The sequence below is a fragment of the Gavia stellata genome, chromosome 6 (genome assembly GCF_030936135.1).
Source record: "Gavia stellata isolate bGavSte3 chromosome 6, bGavSte3.hap2, whole genome shotgun sequence".
NCBI classification, from domain to species: domain Eukaryota; kingdom Metazoa; phylum Chordata; class Aves; order Gaviiformes; family Gaviidae; genus Gavia; species Gavia stellata.
The window spans coordinates 22,704,126-22,726,123 of record NC_082599.1 but is presented as its reverse complement, the minus strand read 5'-3'; the positions used below and the strand labels follow the sequence as shown (position 1 = coordinate 22,726,123).

At 38.8% G+C, this 21,998-nt stretch overlaps 1 protein-coding gene across 1 annotated transcript in view; it reads left to right on the top strand.

The window, feature by feature from the left end:
* The first annotated feature begins 230 nt into the window (after positions 1-230).
* LOC104251691 (macrophage mannose receptor 1) overlaps positions 231-21,998 on the top strand; it is a 36,014-nt gene continuing 14,246 nt past the window's right edge. The window contains exons 1-18 of the mRNA XM_059818291.1: positions 231-288; positions 2,134-2,535; positions 3,673-3,846; positions 5,369-5,527; positions 6,447-6,560; positions 7,037-7,171; positions 8,001-8,183; positions 9,826-9,983; positions 10,641-10,754; positions 11,108-11,223; positions 11,527-11,675; positions 14,031-14,230; positions 15,616-15,743; positions 16,390-16,477; positions 17,745-17,889; positions 18,889-18,924; positions 19,044-19,219; positions 19,827-19,894. Of these exons, the coding sequence (XP_059674274.1) occupies positions 231-288; positions 2,134-2,535; positions 3,673-3,846; positions 5,369-5,527; positions 6,447-6,560; positions 7,037-7,171; positions 8,001-8,183; positions 9,826-9,983; positions 10,641-10,754; positions 11,108-11,223; positions 11,527-11,675; positions 14,031-14,230; positions 15,616-15,743; positions 16,390-16,477; positions 17,745-17,889; positions 18,889-18,924; positions 19,044-19,219; positions 19,827-19,894 (2,603 nt within the window). The remainder of the gene's footprint in view (positions 289-2,133; positions 2,536-3,672; positions 3,847-5,368; positions 5,528-6,446; positions 6,561-7,036; positions 7,172-8,000; positions 8,184-9,825; positions 9,984-10,640; positions 10,755-11,107; positions 11,224-11,526; positions 11,676-14,030; positions 14,231-15,615; positions 15,744-16,389; positions 16,478-17,744; positions 17,890-18,888; positions 18,925-19,043; positions 19,220-19,826; positions 19,895-21,998) is intronic.

Here is a 21,998-nt window from a genome sequence, read left to right as displayed (position 1 = left end):
TCATTCTTTTTTGAAGGCTAAATTTGTGCTGTGTGGTCTTGTTGTTTTTTGAAATGTGGCATGTGACAGAATATTTCCTTATTTAGCACTCTGAGCTTTCTATCCAAGCATCCAGCCTTCGAAACTGAGGAGGACCGGTCACTGTCCTCTCTTCAGCAGGACGTTATTGCCAGCAACTCTCATCATCCAGCTTTTGGTGAAGGGAAGAAAAGAAAACAGCATTTACAATTATGTTCTCCAGGTTCTTGCTTGTTCTTTCTCTTGTTCACAGTGCTTTGCAGCTGGCGGGTAAGTGCCTCCCACTTGCCTCCTGTAAAGGTGTCTGTGAAAGTGCTTACATGTCCTCTGGCATTTCTGGGTGATTTATGGTTCTGTGGCTTACTAGTTTGGGACATACAGACAGGGAGCCTCTTAATGGCAGGCAAGAGGCATGGCAGGGTCTAAGAGAAAAAGAAATGGATAGAGAAGGAAGCAAAGACTGAATTCTTAATGATTTTATTCATATGTAGTGGCACTATGATTTCAATAATCCCTGAAGATAGACCTAAGAAAATCATGAGATATGTTTAAATGTCTATTTTTTTTTAATTGTTTACTTCTGTGTTCTGATTTTGGAGCTGTTGGTGTCGAGGTAATGGTTAGCAAAATCAAGCAGGAAAAACAGGAGTGGTGAAATGTGGAATTACTTGTGGGACATTAAGATGTTTACAGATGATGGCTGTGCAATCCAGAGAGACTTAGTAAAAATAATAAAGGATTATTTTCATTCATTGTGTTGAACCGACTCACTGAATTCACTGGCATTGATAAAGTGGATGAAGTAAAATTTTGTGGAATAAAGTCGGATTAAGTTTAGGAAAGTTATTGTAGAATTACAGTGACAATATTACTGCCTTCCCTTTAGCTGTGCTTCTTTTGTGGGTGTTAAACAGATGGCTTCTGGAGACCCGAATGTTTAAGGTTAAATCCTTTTAGCTTTGTAACTCCTGAGTAAAACTGTTATGGATTGCCTCAGAGTATGTGGTGGTTTTTTAATCGCCCATGGTATCACTGCAGGCCAGAATAATTATTTTTGTTGTACTGTATATTATCAACTAAATTGATTTCAGCTCTTTGCAGGCTTTTAAATGAAATTTCCTTAGCTTTTAAAATATGTTTTAATTAAATATGATGCCCAGTGATCAAGAGATGTATCAGGGACCAAAACTGGTTATGAATCCCACAAGCTTTGGAGGGAAATACAACCAGGTGGATCACAAAGTACACCACAAAGCAGCAGAACAAACTCATAAGCACGATTCACTACCGCTACTGACAAAAGCACTCTAGGACTGAAATTAGCTCAGCTACTTCTACTTTACCTTGGAGTCAACACTGTAGACATGATCAGAGAAACTACCTGGAGAGCTAGGGACCCAGTTTCTGCTACAGGTGGACCTTCTAACTTCTACCAGCCTTTCCACATTGCCAAGTGGTGGGTCAGATCCCACTACTACCCAGTCCTTGCTACTTTCTCAGACTGCGTCATTCCTAGTTTTACATTTCAATGGCTCATAGTAGACACTGCAGGTCTTGTAGGTCAGCAAAGCCAATGAGTCCAGAGTACCCCTTGCGAGGCCCAGAAGTGTTCAGCCACATCTATATAGTGAAAAGGAAAGGAAATGTGGATTTGGGAATGGGGAGACAAATGGCTCAGCAAAGACGGCTGTGACCCCACTATGAGACCTGCAAGATTTGGCAGGGTGAGGTGAGTTGTAGAGGTCAGATGTCTACAAGGCCATGCATCTGAGGATAGATGGAAACAGGATAACGGTCATAGCAGTGTGGTTGAGGGAATTCACGTGACTGATGTAAATCAATCCAACAAGCTGTGCTCGGTTCTGCTGATGCTGCTGACTGCCACTAATCCACAGTATGTGACATATAGTAATGAAATACATATCCTATTGTCTACCTTATTGCTTTTTAATCAGCAAAATTGATGCACTGCACTCTGTTCAAAAACATCATGGTTTTATCTGATATGAATGCAATGGCTCCTTGTTCATGTGAATGGGAAGCAGAATCATGTCACATATCCACTATGTATATATTCTATATCAACCCTTCACTATGTATTGTTTTGTTTTACAGACACCGAAATATTTTTAATATATAATAAAGTCAACAAGCTCTGTCTTCAGGCATCTATCGCACAGTCAGTTAGAACTGCCACTTGCCACCAAGACAACGAATCACAAAAATTCAGGTGGATCACTGATCATCAGCTAATGAGTGTGAGACTGAACCTATGCCTGGGGGTGCTGTTGAAGGAAGATCAGGCTGTGATCACCCTGTATCCGTGTAATCAAACAAGTGAGCTCCAGTGGTGGGAATGCAGAAATGAAAGCCTCCTTGCAATCCAAGGAGAAGATTTGTTTTTCAGTCCTGGCAATGAAGAACACGATAATGTTTTGTTAAAGAAGGGGCTGAGTGCAAAGCATCAGTGGAAGATTTATGGGGCCATGGATGTTTTATGTTCCCGGGGATATGAAGGTACAGAAAATGGATTCTTTCATCCTTTGCACTAATTTCTTTGTGAGTATTAGAGCGTTTTGGATCTTTGGCTCTGACTATTCTGATTCCTTCAGTGACCATCAGAGTTTTAGAAAATCCATGTACTGAGGGAGTTAGCCTTGAATTTAACATTATATTTATGGCCAAGTATCTATTATATATCTATTAATATATTATAATATACACAGTATTTGAGTATATGTATTATATTATATGAGTATTACAAGTATTGTAAGTCTTACATATACTCTTTATATATTCTCTAAATATATATTACTCTTACATTATATATAACTATTCTCTAAAGTCACTATTGCTCACCATACTGTGTCACTACGTTGTTAATAGAGAGTATAATCACTGATAAGTTTCTTGTACAGCAATATGGAAATGAAATTACATCCTCAAGAAAGAAGCACAATATGGGTGATCTGAGAAAGGACTGGAAGTACCAGTGTAGGCAGAGGAAGTGTGGCTTTTGTGACTCAGCAGATGAGGATGCTCATGGAATAATTGTAATTACCAGTGCAATTACCCTCTGTGATTAGCTGAAGTCTGATTGTTCTGAATGGCTTTCCCACATCCAGAATTAATGTTCTAAAAACCACCTCACGGGATATTTGAAGTATTAAACTCTGAGCCTTGCATGTGGGAGTTGTTCCACTGTATGTGAGATACTTAAATGGTCACTGGAATAAAAACAGAGATGGATTGTCTAACCTGATGTTTACTTTTTCCAGGAGGTACAACTTCTAAATGTTAGTTCTGCCTCTTGCACATTTTATACAAATCTTAACATTGTTTAAAATAGTAGTATCTTAGGGTAGAGCTCTGGAGCCTACCCTGCTTTTGTAAAAGCATCTTGGTCAGAACAAACGTCTAGTTGTAGACGTCATCTATGAAACATCACTTTACATCAGAACAGCACTGCTCTAAAACATATGTCAGCAGCTTAAGTCTGAAAAAGTATTGAAATGAATTTTGTTATGGTTATGGGAAAGGTAACATGAAAAGCACTTTGAGATGCAATTCAGCCATTAGCATAGGCTTCACATTTTTCACAGTTTACATTCATTTATTATTTTCCATACTGTCTTTATCATTTTGTCTTCTCAGAGACTTTTACACTGCTAGGAAATGCTTTTGGGGCACCCTGTGTATTCCCTTTCATGTACAGTAAGCAATGGTACGCCGAGTGCACGGACGCTGGCCGGACAGATGGCTGGCTCTGGTGTGCAACCACTGCAGACTATGACACAGACCAGCGATACGGATTTTGCCCATCAAAAGGTAAGTTACCTGTTCCCATGCAGTGCCCCTCGGTGTGGTATTGGCAAACCAGCACTAGCAGAATATGAATATCTTTATAATAATCCATAGTTTACAAGAATGCATTTTAGTACATGATGTATTGCCACATCCTGCAGCTCTCTACTCAAGGAAATAACACATTGCATAAAGATGTGGAGAAAAGTGTGACTGAAGAATAAAACAGAATGCAGTTCCCACTAATTGTGGGGGTGTTGCTGAGCAGCACTATAATTTTGAGCTCCTCACTGTTTCCCAGCCAGGATGTGTGCTGTCACCGTCATACAACCCTTCTCTAAGGACCCCCGTTGTGATGGATGTGGGCACAAAAATGAGTGCTGTAGGAAGATCAATGACGAAATTAATGTTTCAGTCTGCATGACTGTCATGTGAATATTTTTTTACTGAAGTGAAATGTATCCTTTTATCCATGCTATTAAGCCCTATTCATATTGCCTGGGAAGCAGTTTTTCCACCCTTTCTGACAACTGCCTCCCATTCCTGGCATTTCTCTACAACTTCAATCACTTTCTGAAAACTGTCTTCCATTTCTGTGGTCACTTCCCCTTCCATCTCCCTTTATGGCCTTGTTCTTGACGGGGGAGCTTTGCATTCAGGCATTGAAGACTTCTCCTGACACTTCTCAGCTTTCCTCTATATTCCTTCCCGTTGCTCCTGTTCAACATCATGTCTTTTATTATTAAAATGCCACTTTACTCCAGTTGATTCACAATGTGCTTTTGGTGTTGTTCAAATCCGTATTCAAATATGTTTTCCAGGTCCCTACACAGATACTTAGGACACTGAGCCCAAAAGACATGTGACATAGGGTCAGTGAATAAGTTTCAAAGCTTTTGAAAGCTAGTCCCAGCTCTCAGTTCTTTTTTTTTAATTCAACTTCATTCTGACTTTTGGGAATAATCAAATATCTGATTCAATTTTGTATTGTGCTTGACTGAGCATGTATAGATCTTCAACAGACCAAAGATGCAAAGGTAATCAGAAGAGGAGCACAACGCAGCTCAGCACCATTGCAGTGCCCAGGCTCTGAAGCTGTGTGACAGGCACATCCAGAAGCTCTTTGTAAGGGAGGGATTTATCTAAGAACTGTTTTGATGCTAAACGCAGGTCTAGAGCTGATTGTCACAGCTCTCAGTAGGAACTGCTGTCCAGAAAGAGGAGTTGTTGCATATCTTTTCATTGATTTCACCTAGGATTTTTGCCACAGCACTCCATGCAATATATTTTTCTATGCAATCGCTTCCCTTGTAGTAATTCCTGAATTATGTATCTTCATGGAACAGGAGGCAATATTTGCCAGCTCTACCTGTCAGTTTACAGGCCTTAACTTTCTTCTTTCCTATCCTGCTCGTAACATTTTCAGTGCTCTTGAAAGAACAGCACAGGTGACATTTAATGAGAATGCCATGCATAACGAGAACCTGCAAATCATTTTTCTGTGGGTGAGTTACTATCACCCCCAAAGTAATTACTTTCTCCACAGATAAAGACATCACCTGGACTACAGATCTGTTAACAAATGTCCACTACCAAATAAACTCTGAATCGGTTCTTACATGGCACCAAGCCAGGAAGAGCTGTCAGCAGCAAAATGCAGAATTATTGAGTATCACAGACATCCACGAACAAACATACCTTAAAGGTAAGGAAGTAAAGCAAACCCTGACTTACACTGAGGATCTGTTCAGCCCCTCATCACAGCTAACGACTATTTAGTATGGTATTGACTAATGTCTATGGACCTAAATATGCATGAGTATGTAACCAAAATCTTTTAGAATTTGCAAGTTCATATCAAAATCACTGCCAAGTTTAAACAGAATTCAAAGTATTCCAGCATCCTGCAAGTGTAACAGTTTGACTTTCTATTTAAAAATGTTATATTAAAACTTCGTTGATTTTTTTTTTTTAAAAGAGAAAAAAAAATTGTGAAAAGTAAATGAAAGTTTCATATTTGGTCAAAAGAAACCTTTAAAACAAGTTGAAAATAAGAGAAGAGCGATATCTTTGTGCCAAAAGAAAGATGTGTTTTCTGTCAAATGCAGTTTGACATCTGATTTTTTTTTTTCATTCATTTGACAAACTGAAAAATATCAGTTATCCATAGATCCCAAATCGTGTCTGTATCTACCTGTGTATTGCTGGAGGAATGGTATGGAAGAAACTCTCTCTTGTTATTTTTAATGATGAATTTAACTTCTAAGAAAGAGCTTTATTATTATTGTTTATACTTACACTGTACCAATATTTCTACTTAAATAAATCCAATGTTGACAGAATTTAGCCTACTACAGAAACACTTTCATTTTGGATATACTCTGTAGCATCTCATATGTGCTTGTTTTGCATTAGGTAATAGAATAAGAGAGGGGTTTTTTTGTTTGTTTGTTTTTTACAGTAATCAAAGCTTTGGCAAATTTCAATTTATCAGGTATCTCAGTATCTAAAGATACTTGTAGCTAGATATTTAAGAATTGTAAATCTTCCTAGAGACATTATTAGTGACTATTGCTAATAAAAATGCAATCTATAAAATTATTTATCTTCTTTTGGTTACTTAGAGTTAACAGAAGGTACAGATTCTGCATTGTGGATTGGACTCAACAGACTGGACTTGAGGAGTGGATGGGAGTGGATTGGAGGCAGCCCTTTCCAGTACTTAAACTGGGCTCCAGGTAGCTGTGACTGACTTTGATTGTGTATTTCCAAAGAAAAAATATACATACTGCTTTAAATTCTATTATCAGCTAGATATGCCGTGAGATATGTATTTTAGCTTTTCTTGCTTTAGCTTAGAAAAACCTTTTTTCTTATAGCAATACAAACCAGAAACTTCTATGTATTGCAAAAATATTTTAGCTCTGAAAGCAATACTGTCTTTCCCAAAATTTTACAGTCTTCCATTTCTTGTCTCTAGCAACAAAATTATGAGGGAGTTGCATGTTCATATCCACTTAAGTGATACTACATTTCATACAGACATTCCCACTAGCAGAGACCTACCTCAGTTCTTGTCAAAGCTGGGAAAGACATGATGTTTGGGGCTCTCACTTCAGCCAGGAGTGATTTCTCCTGTGCATTTTAGAGCTTAGAGCTCTATTTGCCTTTCAGAAAAGTTCACTTTTTTTTTTTTGCTGTACTTTTCCCAAAGGAAGCCCCTCTCCAGAATCTGGAAAGCTCTGTGCGGTTTTGAATCCTGAAACAAAAGCTAAATGGCAAAATTGGGAATGTGATCAGAAACTTGGTTACATTTGTAAGAAAAGAAACTTTACCTTGGTTCCCTCAGGTACGTTGATATATGTTGATAATTAGAAATAGAAACTGTTATCTGAATTGCTCATCATTCACATTGACAAAGACGAGCAGGAGAATTTTATTAGCAATAGAAACTATTTCTTGTTTATCTGGTTTGTTTTTTACAACCGTTGCACCCTTTCTAGGCTGATCTCCAGTCCCACAACACACAGAACGAAACAGGTAAAAGCAAAGAATGTCCAACTTGTCCCGTCTGTGTTTTGGTAGTCAGGTCTTTGCACTACTGAGCATGAAAAGGGAGAACAAAACAAAAATTATTTTTCAGAGAGGGACGTTAGTAAAAATAAGCAAAAGGAAGAAAGATCAACACATTGCAAAGATAAAAAATATTTTAAATCTATAAAGATTTCCCTGGTGGCGTTCCCCTATGTATACATCCAGTTGTAAATCTGTCTAGATGAATTTTACTCTATCAATATACTTAATATTTTAAAAATTCGTAAGCAGTCTGTTAGGTGTTACGTTCTGATTTCTCTGACAAATAAGTACTAAGTAATAGAGAAGCTGTTAAAATTAATACATCAGTGTATTTGTTACAGACATTTGACTATATAAGAATCTTAGAATTTGTATTAAATAATATTTGTATGAAAAAGCTTTCCTTTTCCAAGCTAAAAAATGCAAGATTTAGAATAATATTTAAGTTTACTATGGTTTGTGTACATAATTTCCTTATAATGAGAATTTCCAAAGAAAATTCTTACTTTAGAACTTTTGCAGAGAGTAAGTGAAAATATTTTCAGTGTCACGTCCCTTGCATGGCATTCGAACTCCTCTAAAACAGTGATATTTGTTCCTAGGTGACATTGGGCCTGTTACTTGCCCAGATGGGTGGGTACCATATATAGATCACTGTTACAAGATCTTCCGGGAGACCAAAGGATGGGAAGAAGCTTTGACCTCTTGTCAGATGGAAGGGAGTCACCTTGCCAGCATCCAAAGCCTTGAGGAGCACAGCTTTATGGTGTCTCGGCTTGGGTACAGTGAGTGTTTCCAGGGGGGGCTTCTGCCTTTGCATGTGAGAAGCATCAGCTAGCTGAATTGAGATGTAGCACTTGTATTAACATGAAACACTGCAGCCAAAGACATGCAAGAAGCCAGAGGTCCAGTGGCATTAGGCTGGTGCAGTGCTTTCCTTTCTGCTTCAGAATGGGTGCCGCCTTCTGTGCTGCAACTTGCAGACTTACTCAACTGTCTTGACTTGTGCTTTGTTTTGCATAAGGGTAGAAGGACATCAGTCATCCCAGTGAGAAGCTTTATTAGTGAAAGGGTTATGAAATATAACTTCCACTTTGCAAGAGTGCTTTTTATGGAAAAACAACATATTTGTACTGCTTTCTGTGCATTTGGGGAACTTACAGTATGGCTCTAAGTCATTCTCCACATCTTGTGGTCAACCAGCGCCCAGATCAGCAAGTTCACAGGTCTCTGCAGAAGTGATGGAAGAAACCTAGTAAAGAAAAGTTTAGCTCTCTACACTGCCAGATGGAAAAGATCAGCAAAGCTAGTGAAGGTGGTTTCCAGGCAGCAAGCCATGGAATTGCCTGGGCTGTCTAAAGAACCATACTCTGGTCACTGGATCTAACATGTCAGTGTGGTCTTGTCATGGTCTTTGTGATATCCCTGGCAGAAACATGAAGAGTCTCTAGACATGTTGCTACTTTTTGCCCCTGTTAACTATTTGCTTTTGCTTTTTTTTTTCCCCATGCTTAGAGGTAGTGAAAGCCTTAATTAACTATTGAAAAAGTGGAAGATATTCAAGACAGAAAAAATTCTTTCTTCAGAAGGAGTAATTTGTCTGCTTAGTGCCCAACCATAAAAGGAGACATTTTTGGTTTCTTATACCTTTTGATTCTGGTATCATACCCCAGTTTAGTGACTACTGAAGAAATTGCGAATATCTTTCTGTGCCTGTCTGTCTGTCTTTTTTTGTGAATGCTGTCTAAATTTACCTTTCATTTTCCTTGCTCTCTTTTCATTAAGAGTGTCTAAAACCATAGGATCATACACTGGTTTAGACCAGAAGGAACCCCAGAGGTCATTTGGTCCAGCCTCAGCTTGGAGCAGGGCCAGCCTCAAAGTTAGATCCGGTTGCTGACAGCCTTCCCCTGCTGAGTTTTGGATGTTGTCGAAACTCTGGTTTTACTTATTGCCTAAGCAATTGATCTAGGGCTCAGGGGTTGGGCTTAGGGTGTTTTTCTGCTTTCTCCATTTTGTTGAAAGAAGCTTAAAACAGTCACGCTTCAAGTTACATAAAACCAGTATTTTAAAATCCAACCAGCGCAACAGAACCTAAAAGGTAACTATTCACACAGTTCTATCATATCATTATAGTGTATTAGCATTAGGCTGGTAATTTACTCTTCTCCCACTGCTATAAGGAAGAGAAGCAAAATTTTTTGATCTGGTGCAGGGATTTCATTACAGCCTAATTTTGCAAAGCATACTGTCTTTATTCTAATATCTATGTGAAAATATTGATTTCTAAAATGATCATGCAACACACTAAATAACTTTGTTTCATAAATTTATGAAAGGTATTAGCTGTTCTAGAGCTTGAGGGTGCTGTGAAAAGGATGCAGTGGCATAACAGGTCTTCTCTAGTTCTGCGTTTCCGTGTTTTAGAGCCAACAGACAAGCTATGGATTGGGCTGAATGATCATAAGGTTCAAATGTATTTTGAATGGAGTGATGGTACGCCAGTGACATACACAAAATGGCAGCTTGGAGAGCCATCCACCACAAACAACAGGCCAGAAGATTGTGTACTGATCAGGGGCCCGGTAACATTATTCAATACATATTTCACTTTAATATTGAAACTAACTTCTTAATAAAAGAATAATGTGCCCCACTATTTCAGCAACAGGTTAGGGCTAGAAAAAGGGATGTGGGGACAAAGGATGAGATTAACTATGACCTTTCATTTAAAAAAAGAAAAAATAAAATGAAAGCACTGATGAATTTTTCTCTTTAAGTTCATCTGAAAGTCACCAATGAAATCATTAGGGTTATAAAACAGCTCTCTGAATGTAGTTTGAGTACGTTCTCCTGCTCCTTTTCCTCTGTTGGTAACGACGGCATGTGGGGATGCCTGCTGCCTCCTTGGTGCCTACTCATTTGCCCATCCCTGCATGGCACAACTGCCTGTGCAGACCCCTGCAGAACAGGTCGGGGACCAGCTCCTTGCACCCTCATCCCTTCTTATCACTACCGGCCATAGCTGTACTACCATAGCCCAGTCTACTATTTCACTGAATGTGAGCAGATTTATTTTTGTTATTAACTAGGGGAACTGGATAAGGAAAATAAATATTTCTGTTTCAAAATGAAAGGAGAAAGAAAATGAATTAGTTTTCATTATAAAGAAAGAAATTACTCATTTTCTTTAGATTATTTATCTTAATGTCATTGTTATTTCATTCTTTTTCCTGCCACAGGATGGCTATTGGGCAGACTATGTCTGTGAGAAGAAAGCTGGCTACATCTGCAAAAGAAAACCTCTATCACAAATAGCTGGAGAAAAGAAAATTACTGATGCAGGTTGCAAAAAAGTAAGTATATAAGAATTTAACATCAATTTCCCAGATCAAATAAGTACCTTGTCTGAGAATTATCTAGAATTATTTGAATTATTTATATTATTTACATATAGATTTTTTTTGTTTGGTTGGGTTTTTATTATGACGTTTGTCTTTCTCTCTCTCTCTCTCTCTCTCTCTCAGTTACTATAAACTTCAGAAAGCCATTTACAGAAACTGCTTAGAAGGAATCTGTAATTTCACTGCAAAAGGTTTCTAATTCATAATATTCATGATTATTGTGCTTCATTCATTTTGAAATGGTATAGCTCGCTTATATCACAATTATTTAAATGTTATGTGGAAATCCTAAAATCATGTTACAGGGCTGGAGAAGATATGGGACCTACTGCTATTTTATTGGACATGTTCCAGCAACATTTTCAGAAGCAAACACCACTTGTGAAGGAGAAAAAGGTTACTTAGCCACAGTTGAAAGTAGGTATGATAATGACTTTTCCTTGGCTTTTAAATAGGTAAAGGTTGTATCTTCTGAAATATTCCTGGAACTACAATTCTAACACAATGTCAAACAGCAAACTATCTAAGTTGAGGTCTCTAGCTGAACAGCAAAAAAGTCTTGCTTTTTTTTTGTTGATTTATAGAGAGCCAGAATCCTATTGTATGGTGCTGTCCCCCAGTCTGAAGCAAGGAAAAGGAGAAAAGGTTTCATCATCAGATTAAACAAATAGGATTTGGATAAATTACTTTGTTTTCACTTGCATCTTTATGATCCCTTTTGCAGGTATGAACAAGCCTATCTGACTAGCCTTGTTGGGCTAAGGCCTGAGAAATATTTCTGGCTTGGTCTCTCTGACATGGAGGAGCAAGGCATTTTCAAGTGGGCCAACGGTGAAGCGGTCTCCTTCACGCACTGGGATGCAGCAATGCCTGGTAGGTGCTGTGACAGTGGGTGATAGGCGCTCTCTGAGGTTGTGGTCCCTATTTGGGTTTGCATTGGCAATGTCCTCTGAATTTTATGCTTTAAGCTTTCAGTATATTGTACAAGAACTGGCAGCTCTCAAACCCCATTTTTTAATTTCAAAGGGAACAATTTGAGCTGCAGTTTTCTATCAGGACATCTGATATACTTACCCATAAGATAAACCTTTTAGCTCATTTTCACAAAGAGATAAACAGGAGTTACAGGCACTTCCTGAGACTGTTCCACACTCATCCCTCTAGTAGTAAAGTTAGCCTGGGAGAAGAGTCTGAAACAGAGCAACTGTAATAAAGAATTTAAGTTAGAATTACAAAATCACAGTATCAAAAATGATCATACCATTATTTTTTTTACTTGTGATGCTAAGAAGACTGCATTCATGGGATCATACTGTGCAGAAGCACAGAAAACAAGATTTCAAAATGCCATGATGGCATCTGCACTCCCCAAGATATACTACATCCCTCCTAGTGATCACTTGTCTGAAAACTTTCTCAAAAACTTTCAGTGAGGTTATAAAATGTAAAATAAAATAAAAATAATAAAAAATTGCAAAAGACATAGAGTAATAAAACTTCTGTAAATGCCAGGAGATGAAAGCTTGCCAGGGAGTCTATGGTGCCAGCAGATGATCAGAGTATAAAGGGAGCACTCAGAGATCAGTTCGGAACAGTGAAGAAAAATTAGTTTCCTTGCATCTGTGTTCACCGAGAAAGAAAACGGGCTTTCGGTGCTGAAAATTTATTTATTTCTGAGGGTATGATTGGAGAGTCTATTCAGGAGAATAGATTATGGAACAGATTACCTGAAGAATAGCAAGTCAGGACTAAGCACAGCTGCAAAAGCATCCAAGAGCTGTAAAGGTTACATTAAGTGAACTGTTCACTTTAATGTGTAACTACCTGCTAAAACTGCCTTGACAGCTAAGGGGTGAAAAAAGGCAAATTTGGTGCCAACATTTAAAAATGGTTACGGGAAATGTGGGGAAATTCAGACCAATGAAATTAGCTGAATTAGCTGAATCTGTAATAAAGAATAGAATAAAGAAGATACAGTGGGAAATATAAAATTGCTTGTGTAAAGGGAGGACATGCTCACAGATCTCCTGGAGCTCCCCGCAGGAGCTAAAAGCATACAAATAAGGGAAATCTAGTTAGTGTGGCCTATCTCAATTACCAAAAGCCTTTCACCTAATCTGACCTGACACAGGAAAGCCCTTACATGAATAAAAGTTTTGATCAAAAGGCAGGGAATGGAAAGTGAGGGGTTTTTTGTGGGGGGTATTTTTTACTGGGGAAGAGTGTTCACCAACAGAGTCCTATAATGATCTGTGCCAAAGCCCATGCTGTTCAACATATTTACGGACAATCTGGAAAAGGTGAAATAGTGAGGTGGCAAGATTTGCTGATCATACTAAATTATTTCTGATATTGAAGATGTGCCTGTGAGAAAACGCAGGATGATCTCAGGAGAATAAGTGACTTCACCTACCATTCTACTGATCATGCTAACTTTGATGCAGGTAAACTGATGCTCATAGGAACAAACGTGTCTTGAACTGACATTAAATGATGGACTTACAGCTGACCATTTCATTTCAGGAGTCAGTTCTTAGCATCACGGTAGACAGGTCCATTAAAACATCAGGTCTGTGCTCAACAGGAATCAAAAAGCAAATAAAATGTTAAGAATACTTCGGAAATGAAGAAAGCCACAAATAAGTCATTGTATAGCCCATTGTGTGCATTTGACTGCATCTTGTGTGATGTATGCACTTGTGGTTCCCTCTGAGAGAATATACTAAAATTACAGCAAACGTCACAGGATAAGCTTCATCATGTCTCTGTTGAGGTCTGCATGCCTGCCCTATGTGTGCACCAAGGGGTGTGTTTCCATCTATACAAAAATCAGTAGTGACCGAGGTTAAGCCTGATATAAAACAGGCTTAATGTAAGTAGGAATGAGGTCCTCACTTAAAAAACAGGTTTTCACTGTAAAGGGGAAAAAAAAAACAAACCAAAAAAACCCCAACCAAAAAACCCCCAACCAACTCTTACTTTCTACCCATAAAATTAATTATGCAGGGCATTTAAAATAAAAAAACAGCAGGATCCTGAACTGATCGTGACCACCTCAAACAGAAAATACTACTCTTTGCCTGTGTGAAAAACACCTAAAATATAACTCTGCTATTCAAGTGTTACTGTACGTCAAGAAGCAAATGGCTGCTGCACAAAGATTTTAAGTACGAATTAAACAATTTAGACTGTATAAAATATCCAACGTGGTTTTTGTTTCTCATAAAGGAAGAGACCCAGGATGTGTAGCCATGAGAACTGGGACTGCAGCTGGATTATGGAATGTACTTGACTGTGGGACAAAGCAAAAATATATCTGTAAGCAGTGGGCAGAGAGTGCAACTGCTCCACCTATTCCAACTACAGCTCCATTGTCCACATGCCCTGAAGGTTGGGTATCAAACCACCATAGTACTTCCTGTTTTAAAGTAAGTGCCTAAATAGTTAAAAGAAGAAGAAAGGCTTTGAACTGCTCAGTTTGGGGTGGGGGGTGGGGGGGGTGGGGGAGAAAAAGGAAATGACATCTTCATTTTGCAATATCTGAGATTGGAATATAGCAAAAAAAAAACCCCAAACATCTCAGGGAATTATCCATAAGAGGGGAGAAACTAAGGAAGAAAGATGAGGTTAAAGGGACTGGACATAAGGGGAGGGAGAAGGACACAGGAAAGAAAATGAGGAAGTTTGGGCCCCAGGCGTTGAATGAATTAGAGCAGAAAACAGAAGAAGAGGAACATAAGTATCAAGTCCCTAGAAAGACATAAAGAAAAAAGAAAAAGGAAGAAACAACTTAATATTTGCAAAATTGAGAGAACAATATCAAAATGTTGTATTAAACAGTAGAAGCAGCAAAGCTTGGCTGTTAGCATGGCTCTTTATATCAGTTGTGGTCGCTAGGTTGTGCAAAGATCCCATATTTGTCTGAGGCATGTGAGAGTTCGGGGAACAAAGTAGAGAAACAGTGAAGTGTATCCACAAGCAGCACAATGCCTAAGGCTGGACCTTGCGAAGATAAGCACATTACCCCCCAAAATAAAGCATAAGAAGTCACATGAAAGGTTAATTAAACCAGTGTTTATGAAGGACATTTATTAGTGAGTTTCTGATGCAAAGCTACAGATAACTCGTATTTCAAGTACACTCAGTTTTGTCTGAGCAGGCATACAAAAGGACTTTGAACAAGAAATGTGTGATGTGCAAATATTGATTTGGGATCATGCAGAATAGAAATGTGCTAAGTAAGCGTGAGATGTTAATATTTCTTATCACTTTATTGAATTAATGAGTCCTTCGCTTTTTATTTTGTTATTTTTAAAATTTCTTCCAAACTCAGCTGGAATGCTATTTACTTGGACTCCTTTATCCCCAGATCATCATTTTTAGCTTTGATCAAGCTTGTGCTTATTCTCTGATAACTACCAAAATGTTAGACATCATATTGAAAATGTAACGTGAGAGTCGTAAACCACCATGAGGTCATTCTTTTGCCTGCATCTTCAGGCTCCTCCCAGGGCACTCTGCCTCTCCACCACAACGAGTCTCCTTTTCCTTCATCTGGAAGGTGGCCTGGGTCCTCCAGGTGAAACAAGTTAAAGGGAGTTGTATTCCCTTCTAGCAATTCCTTCCCTTTGTTTGTCACCACTAAGCTAACTAGCTAGAGAACTGTAGTGCAAAAATTTTATGAACAAAGTAATTAATACTCTTTCTTTTATGGACTTATTTGGCTTGTATGAAACCTCATTTATCGGTGAGTGAGACTATGACTCTTTGCTTTATGACATATATAATATGTTTTAAATTAATTTCTCCGTAGTGTTTTTGCAGATCAAATATTAAAAAGAAGTCATGGCTTGAAGCTCGAGATTTTTGCAGACAAATAGGAGGGGATCTGGTCACCATTAACAGTAAAGAGGAGATACCGTTACTAATAAAAGCAACGTAGTGAGTATCTGGTGTATGTTTATCTTACCAGATTTAAGAGATGTTTCATATGAACTCTTATGAATGCTCTAGATGACTTCTGAAATGTATGGATTCTTCAAAAGCCAAAAAACATGTGACACTTTGAAATTTTATCTGCTCATGAATGTTTTTAACTGTTTCATGAAAAAAGGAGTTCTTTATAGCCAGGAAATTAAAAAAAAACCAGTATCATGATTACTAGATATAGTTAGAAATACATGAAATTGTGGGGGTGGTATTTTTAGTAGGGTAGAAAACATGACCAATATATTTACTTCTGACTCACCTTGAAGTAGTCAATGATGAGACCATTTTCTGAATCTGTGAAGGCCTTTCCTAAGAAAACAGAACATAGAGGAAATACAGGATCAATCCTACTAATAAGTCTAATAAATAAGCCATTGCCACTGAGCCATAGAAATATTAGATATTTCTATGAAGCACATATGCATCTATATGCTCTTCACCAAAGGTAATAGGGTAATTATCACAACTTCAATGCATTTTACAATGTGCTCTAGAAATTTTAATCATGTGTTTCTGGATGTTTTTTGTGTTGATGTTTACACACTGCTCTGCCTTGTATTGATGTTTACACACTGCTCTGCCTTGTAATTTCTGTTAGTGCCACTCGCTGTAGCTTTCAAAGAGTTTGGCTCGGTATATTTTCCTTGAATCCAGATGAAGGATTTGCCTGGAGTGATGGCTCTCCAGTGAGTATTTTAATTTTTCATCAAATTTGTTTGCTTAAGATGTTTAGGGGTTTGTACAGGTAGTTTTTTGGGTTTTTACTGTTATTCTCATCAAAGAAAACACTAATCCTGCAAACATTTATGTGGCTATTAACCTTTATTATCATGACTAAAAATCTCAGCAACACATTTGAATACATGGAAATCATCTGTATCTCATCAGGATCTGTGGCTTTCTGCACAGCACTCCAACATATTTTCTTTTCCATGAATATAATACGAACACATAATGTCAGAACATAAATATTCATTGTACTGGATCTTGTATCCTGTCTCTGGCAGTGGCCAGAAGCCTCTTAAGAGCTATACAAACAGCAAGCATATTTCCCAGTATACTCCTGCATCACCCAGTAAGTGATGGCTCAGGATCTTTCAGAACCAAAGTTCAGAACTGTAATCTTTATTTATTTCCATTAATTTATCCAGTCATCTCTCAAGCCCATGTAAATATCCACAGATGTGTGAAATGTTCCTGCAGGATTCCACTGCTTATTACCCTCCCTTAACTCTTACTCTCCATTCCTTATTTTTTAAACCAAGCAAGGACTTTTCCCCTTATCCTGTCACACATTAGTTTCCATAAAACTTTTGGGAAGTGATCTTGCAAAGAATTTTTTGAGAAGTGATCTTACAAAGGATTTTTTGAAAATCCCAAGTAGGTTGTATCAAATGGTTCTCCCTTCCCATTTGGATGTTAGTTTCTTCAGAGGTAATGCCACTAGATTTGTAGGATCTGACTTCCCTCACAAAAGCCACACTCCCATCCTCATTAACCACAGGGAAGGGAAGATGTGACTGCTGAATTGATGTATGATATAATCACTGCCACCAGATGGCTGTTGGACAATGGAATTTTGAACCAGGTCATAGTTGATGAAGTGAAAACTACCTTGTCTGCACATGATTAGCATGAGTGGAATGGGGGTGAAGTTCATAACTAGGTGAAGTTCATAAGAAACTGTCCACTTGCCTGTTTCTACTCTGGCTGTGTCTAGGGCTTGAGGCGCAAACAAGAGGAAAAGCCTCCATGGCAAGACAGCCTTATCTCCTGATCACTGACATCATTGCCCCACTGTGAAAATTCTTATACCTATTGCTTTTCCTATATTTGCACCTTGTTCTAGTGAGAGACAGAATCTTTCAGGCAAAACCAGATTGTTTCTGTTTGCCAATGGAGTACAACTACTGAAACAGATTAAAAAAGTAACAAAGATGATTTCTTCTATAGGTTAGGTACACAAACTGGCATGATAGTCCAAGAAATTCAAGAGGACACAAGCTCTGTGGTGTACTCAATGGTGGGACTCATTCTAAACGATGGTTTCTTTCGGTCTGTGAAGTACAGCTTGACTGGGTTTGTCAAATAAAAAAAGGTAGTTATTCTTCTCTTTAAGCAAGAAGCTTAAATAACTTTATAAGTAGTTGCTTTCTAATATAAGTTGCTGGAGAAAGACACAAAATTTTGAAGAACTACTTTTTCCAAATGGAGGTCAAGAGCATTGGGTAACATAATACAGGCCAGCATTTTTCAGTGACAGATGATGAGAATAAATAAATAAATTTCTTCATGTAAATTAGGATGTATAAATGATCCATGTGTTTGTGAGGGTTTCATAGATGGCAAACTTTTTGAATATTAAGAAGTTTTTGCTTGTATTTTTGTCGTGTAGGAAGTAAGAGGCTGTGAATTCCTTACAATACTGTTTTTTACACTAACACTGGTAAAGCTAAAAACCAAATACAGTATGTTTGTACACCAAAGATTTAGTGGTGCTCCAAGTTCTCCTTTAACATTATTCAGGGTTCAACTGCTTTTGGAAAAGCAATGGTTCAAAGCAGTGACATTTTTTTTTCTATCAGAACCAGAAATAACTCACAGTCAGTATATATAGCCGTATTTCCTTTTGCTTACAAATATTTGGGACCGAGATAATTTTTTGATAGCGCTAAAGTAAATCTAGTGAAAATTTTTTCTCTCTTGATAAGAAGACCCCTCTGGAGGATTATGGAATGTCTACTGATGGATCAGTAAAGGGGCTGTAGAAGCAAAGCTTAAAGTCTTTCAGATAAATCTACAGTAACTTACAGACTGGAAGAGCAATTTTCCCTTACGTTGTTCTGCGCAGGAATGTGATCAAAGCTATGACTTTGCTGATGTGAAGCACAGCTTATTATAAAAAATGATAAGTAGATGACCATGCATATTGCATAATGTGTAGCTGAAATGTGTGGTTAAGCCTGCTTTCTAGTCAATGGCAAAGGAGTGCAGAATCCTGCTCTGTTCCTCACTTTGCTCCTTGCAGTCAGTCACAAGCTACATCATAAAACATGCTATGGAGATGTGTCACACCTTCTATTCTCTTGTTTTGCAGGAGTGCCATTAAAATCTGAACCAACCGACACGTATGGTAGGTTTTTTTGTACATTTATTCATCTTGTTCATTATTTTTTATCAAAATTGTTATTCTAAAATGAGCTTTTGTATTCTACAGATACAGAATTTAAGGCTACCTTATTTATCTTCCAGCATATAAAACCACTGCAGATGGATGGGTCATATATGAAGATAAGCTATACTACATCAGCAAAGAATATGTCTCCATGGAAAAAGCTCAAGAGTTTTGCAGGATGAATTCTGCAGACTTGGCTGTTGTTAATAGTAATAGTGAGAGAAGGTTCCTACAGAGAGCGCTAAAAGAAAATGTAAGAATCATTATAAAGAGACAGCCTAAAGTAGAAATTCTTTTGACAGTCTGCTTGCAAAACTTGAATTGCCTCAGAATTAGAGCCGTCAGCATTTTCACTAATGAAATCTGCCCGAGACAAGATCTATGAAATTCCCCCCAAACGCACCCTTTGGTCCCATGGGATTTGCCTCTCCTGCTCTGCAGCAGCTGCGCTGAGGCTGTGAGACAGGCTGGTGGGAAGACCAATGTGGGAAGGTTCCAGCTGCGCTGGCTTGGGAAGTAGCTGGTGTGAGAGGGAGCCTTGAGGTTGGTGTTAGACAGTGCTGCAGTCCTGGAGGGAGAATGAAAGATGTGTACCAGCTTCTGACTCAAGATCTGCTTTTCTCCTACCCCATCCTAAGGGCCCTCAGCATGGCAGGACTCAGCTCTAATGCTCCAGATAAAAACCTGGCTTCTGCATCTGAGTGTGTAAACACAATGCGGTGCTTAACCGTAAGCACGTGCTTTACTGCTGTTGACTTCAGTGACTGCTCTGTGAACCCAATCAATGGCACAACCATTTCTGCTTGTTTTACTTCAAAGATTATTTTTTTTAAAATTAAAATCGTATCTTTCTGTTTTAGGAAGAATCCTGGAGTCGGTCAAGAGGATACTTCATTGGTCTAAAAGTGAGTCTTGATAAAAAGTTTAGGTAAGTTAAGATGATTACTGGAGCTCTTAACATGTAGAAACAAATATAGTACTTTAGGTAGCCAAAGGTACCAAATGTGTTGTTTTCAAGGACTGAAGGCAGTTCCACATAACGAGTACAAAGCAGAATGGAATAGTCTTAGAATATTCTAAAGTCTAGTAGTTTTCCCCAAAAAGGTATAGGAAAAGAATATTTTTTTCTTGAGTAAACACTTACCCAAAGAAAAGCTTGGCAGCTGTACTCTCAATACACACTTTCTCAAGTTTCTGTCAAAGATTTGCCACATAAACTGGGGTGATACTTTATTATGCTGGATTTTATACCTATAAACAACAACACACACACACTTAAAATATGATCTATACCATAGAGCCTAGCTTTCTTATAGTTTTTATCTATATATCATAGCTTCAGAGAGGTCGTCCAGAATTAGGAAGATGTGGACACTGAGTACAAAAGGTGCTTCTGACAGAGATTTTTACAGTAGCCTCTGCAAACACCCATTCCAGGAGAAAAGTCAGCAGAAGTTTACAGTACAGTAAAATTAACAAGAGTTGAGAAAAGACCAACACACAAATAAACTCAAAACTAAACTAAAAGATACTGAAGAACATGATACTGACACTGCCTACCTTCCCATCTGTTAGTTAGGACACATCTGGGAGGTGAAAGACCATGCTTCCAAGCTTGGCCTGAAACAGGTTTAGAGGAGATTTGAATTTAACCTTTCTATTTCAATGCCGCTGTCAAGTGTCTGTAAATCACTAACCTTGGAAAGGGCAGAAGAGGAGCGGGGAGAGACAAGTTGGTAGTGAATGACTCAGTGCATGATCCTATCCTCCTGATTTAGGGCACAAATTAGGAACATAGGGCATTGCTTGGGTCCAGTGAGCATCTCCTTTATTTAGATTAAGCGTATCATCATCAGCAAGAGATAGATGAGGGAGGGAGATGAACTTGTTTCCCACTTCAGGCTGAGTGCAGATGACACCAAGTTGGGTGGGAGTGTTGATCTGCTCGAGGGTAGGAAGGCTCTGCAGAGGGATCTGGACAGGCTGGATTGATGGGCTGAGGCCAGTTGGATGCGGTTCAACAAGGCCAAGTGCCGGGTCCTGCATTTGGGTCACAACAACCCCATGCAACGGTACAGGCTTGGGGAAGAGTGGCTGGAAAGCTGCCTGGTGGAAAAGGACCTGGGGGTGTTGATTGACAGCCGGCTGAATATGAGCCAGCAGTGTGCCCAGGTGGCCAAGAAGGCCAACGGCATCCTGGCCTGTATCAGAAACAGTGTGGCCAGCAGGAGTAGGGAGGTGATCGTGCCCCTGTACTCGGCATTGGTGAGGCCGCACCTCAAATCCTGTGTTCAGTTTTGGGTCCCTCACTACAAGAAGGACATTGAGGTGCTGCAGCATGTCCAGAGAAGGGCAACAAAGCTGGTGAGGGGTCTGGAGCACAAGAAGTCTTATGAGGAGCAGCTGAGGGAACTGGGGTTGTTCAGTCTGGAGAAGAGGAGGCTGAGGGGAGACCTTATCGCTCTCTACAATTACCTGAAAGGGGGTTGCAGAGAGGTGGGTGTTGGTCTCTTCTTCCATGTGACAAGTGACAGGACAAGAGGAAAAGGCCTCAAGTTGTGTCAGGGGAGGCTTAGACTGGATATTAGGAAAAATTTCTTTACTGACAGAGTGGTGAAATACTGGAATAAGCTGCCCAGGGAGGTGGTGGATTCACGGGTTCACCATCACTGGAGGTGTTCAAGGAACGTGTGGACGAGGTGTTGTGGGACATGGTTTAATAGGCATGGTGGTGTTGGTTGATGGTTGGACTTGATGATCTTACAGGTCTTTTCCAACCTTAGTGATTCCGTGATTCTGAGTGACCTAAATTCTGAAATATTGTTTAAAATGCAGTGCCAACCTCTTCTTCCTTCAATAGCAATGTATTAAAGTAAAAAGCATATAAGCATAAAGAAAAAATGTCAATTTTTATCCTTCAGAAAGGGTGGTTTTAAAGCTGACAGAATGTCCATTAGTTTCCAGACTCAAGGCTTAAAAAAATAACCTATGGAGATATTTCTCTTCAGGGCAAAATCCACAGAAAAGTATTT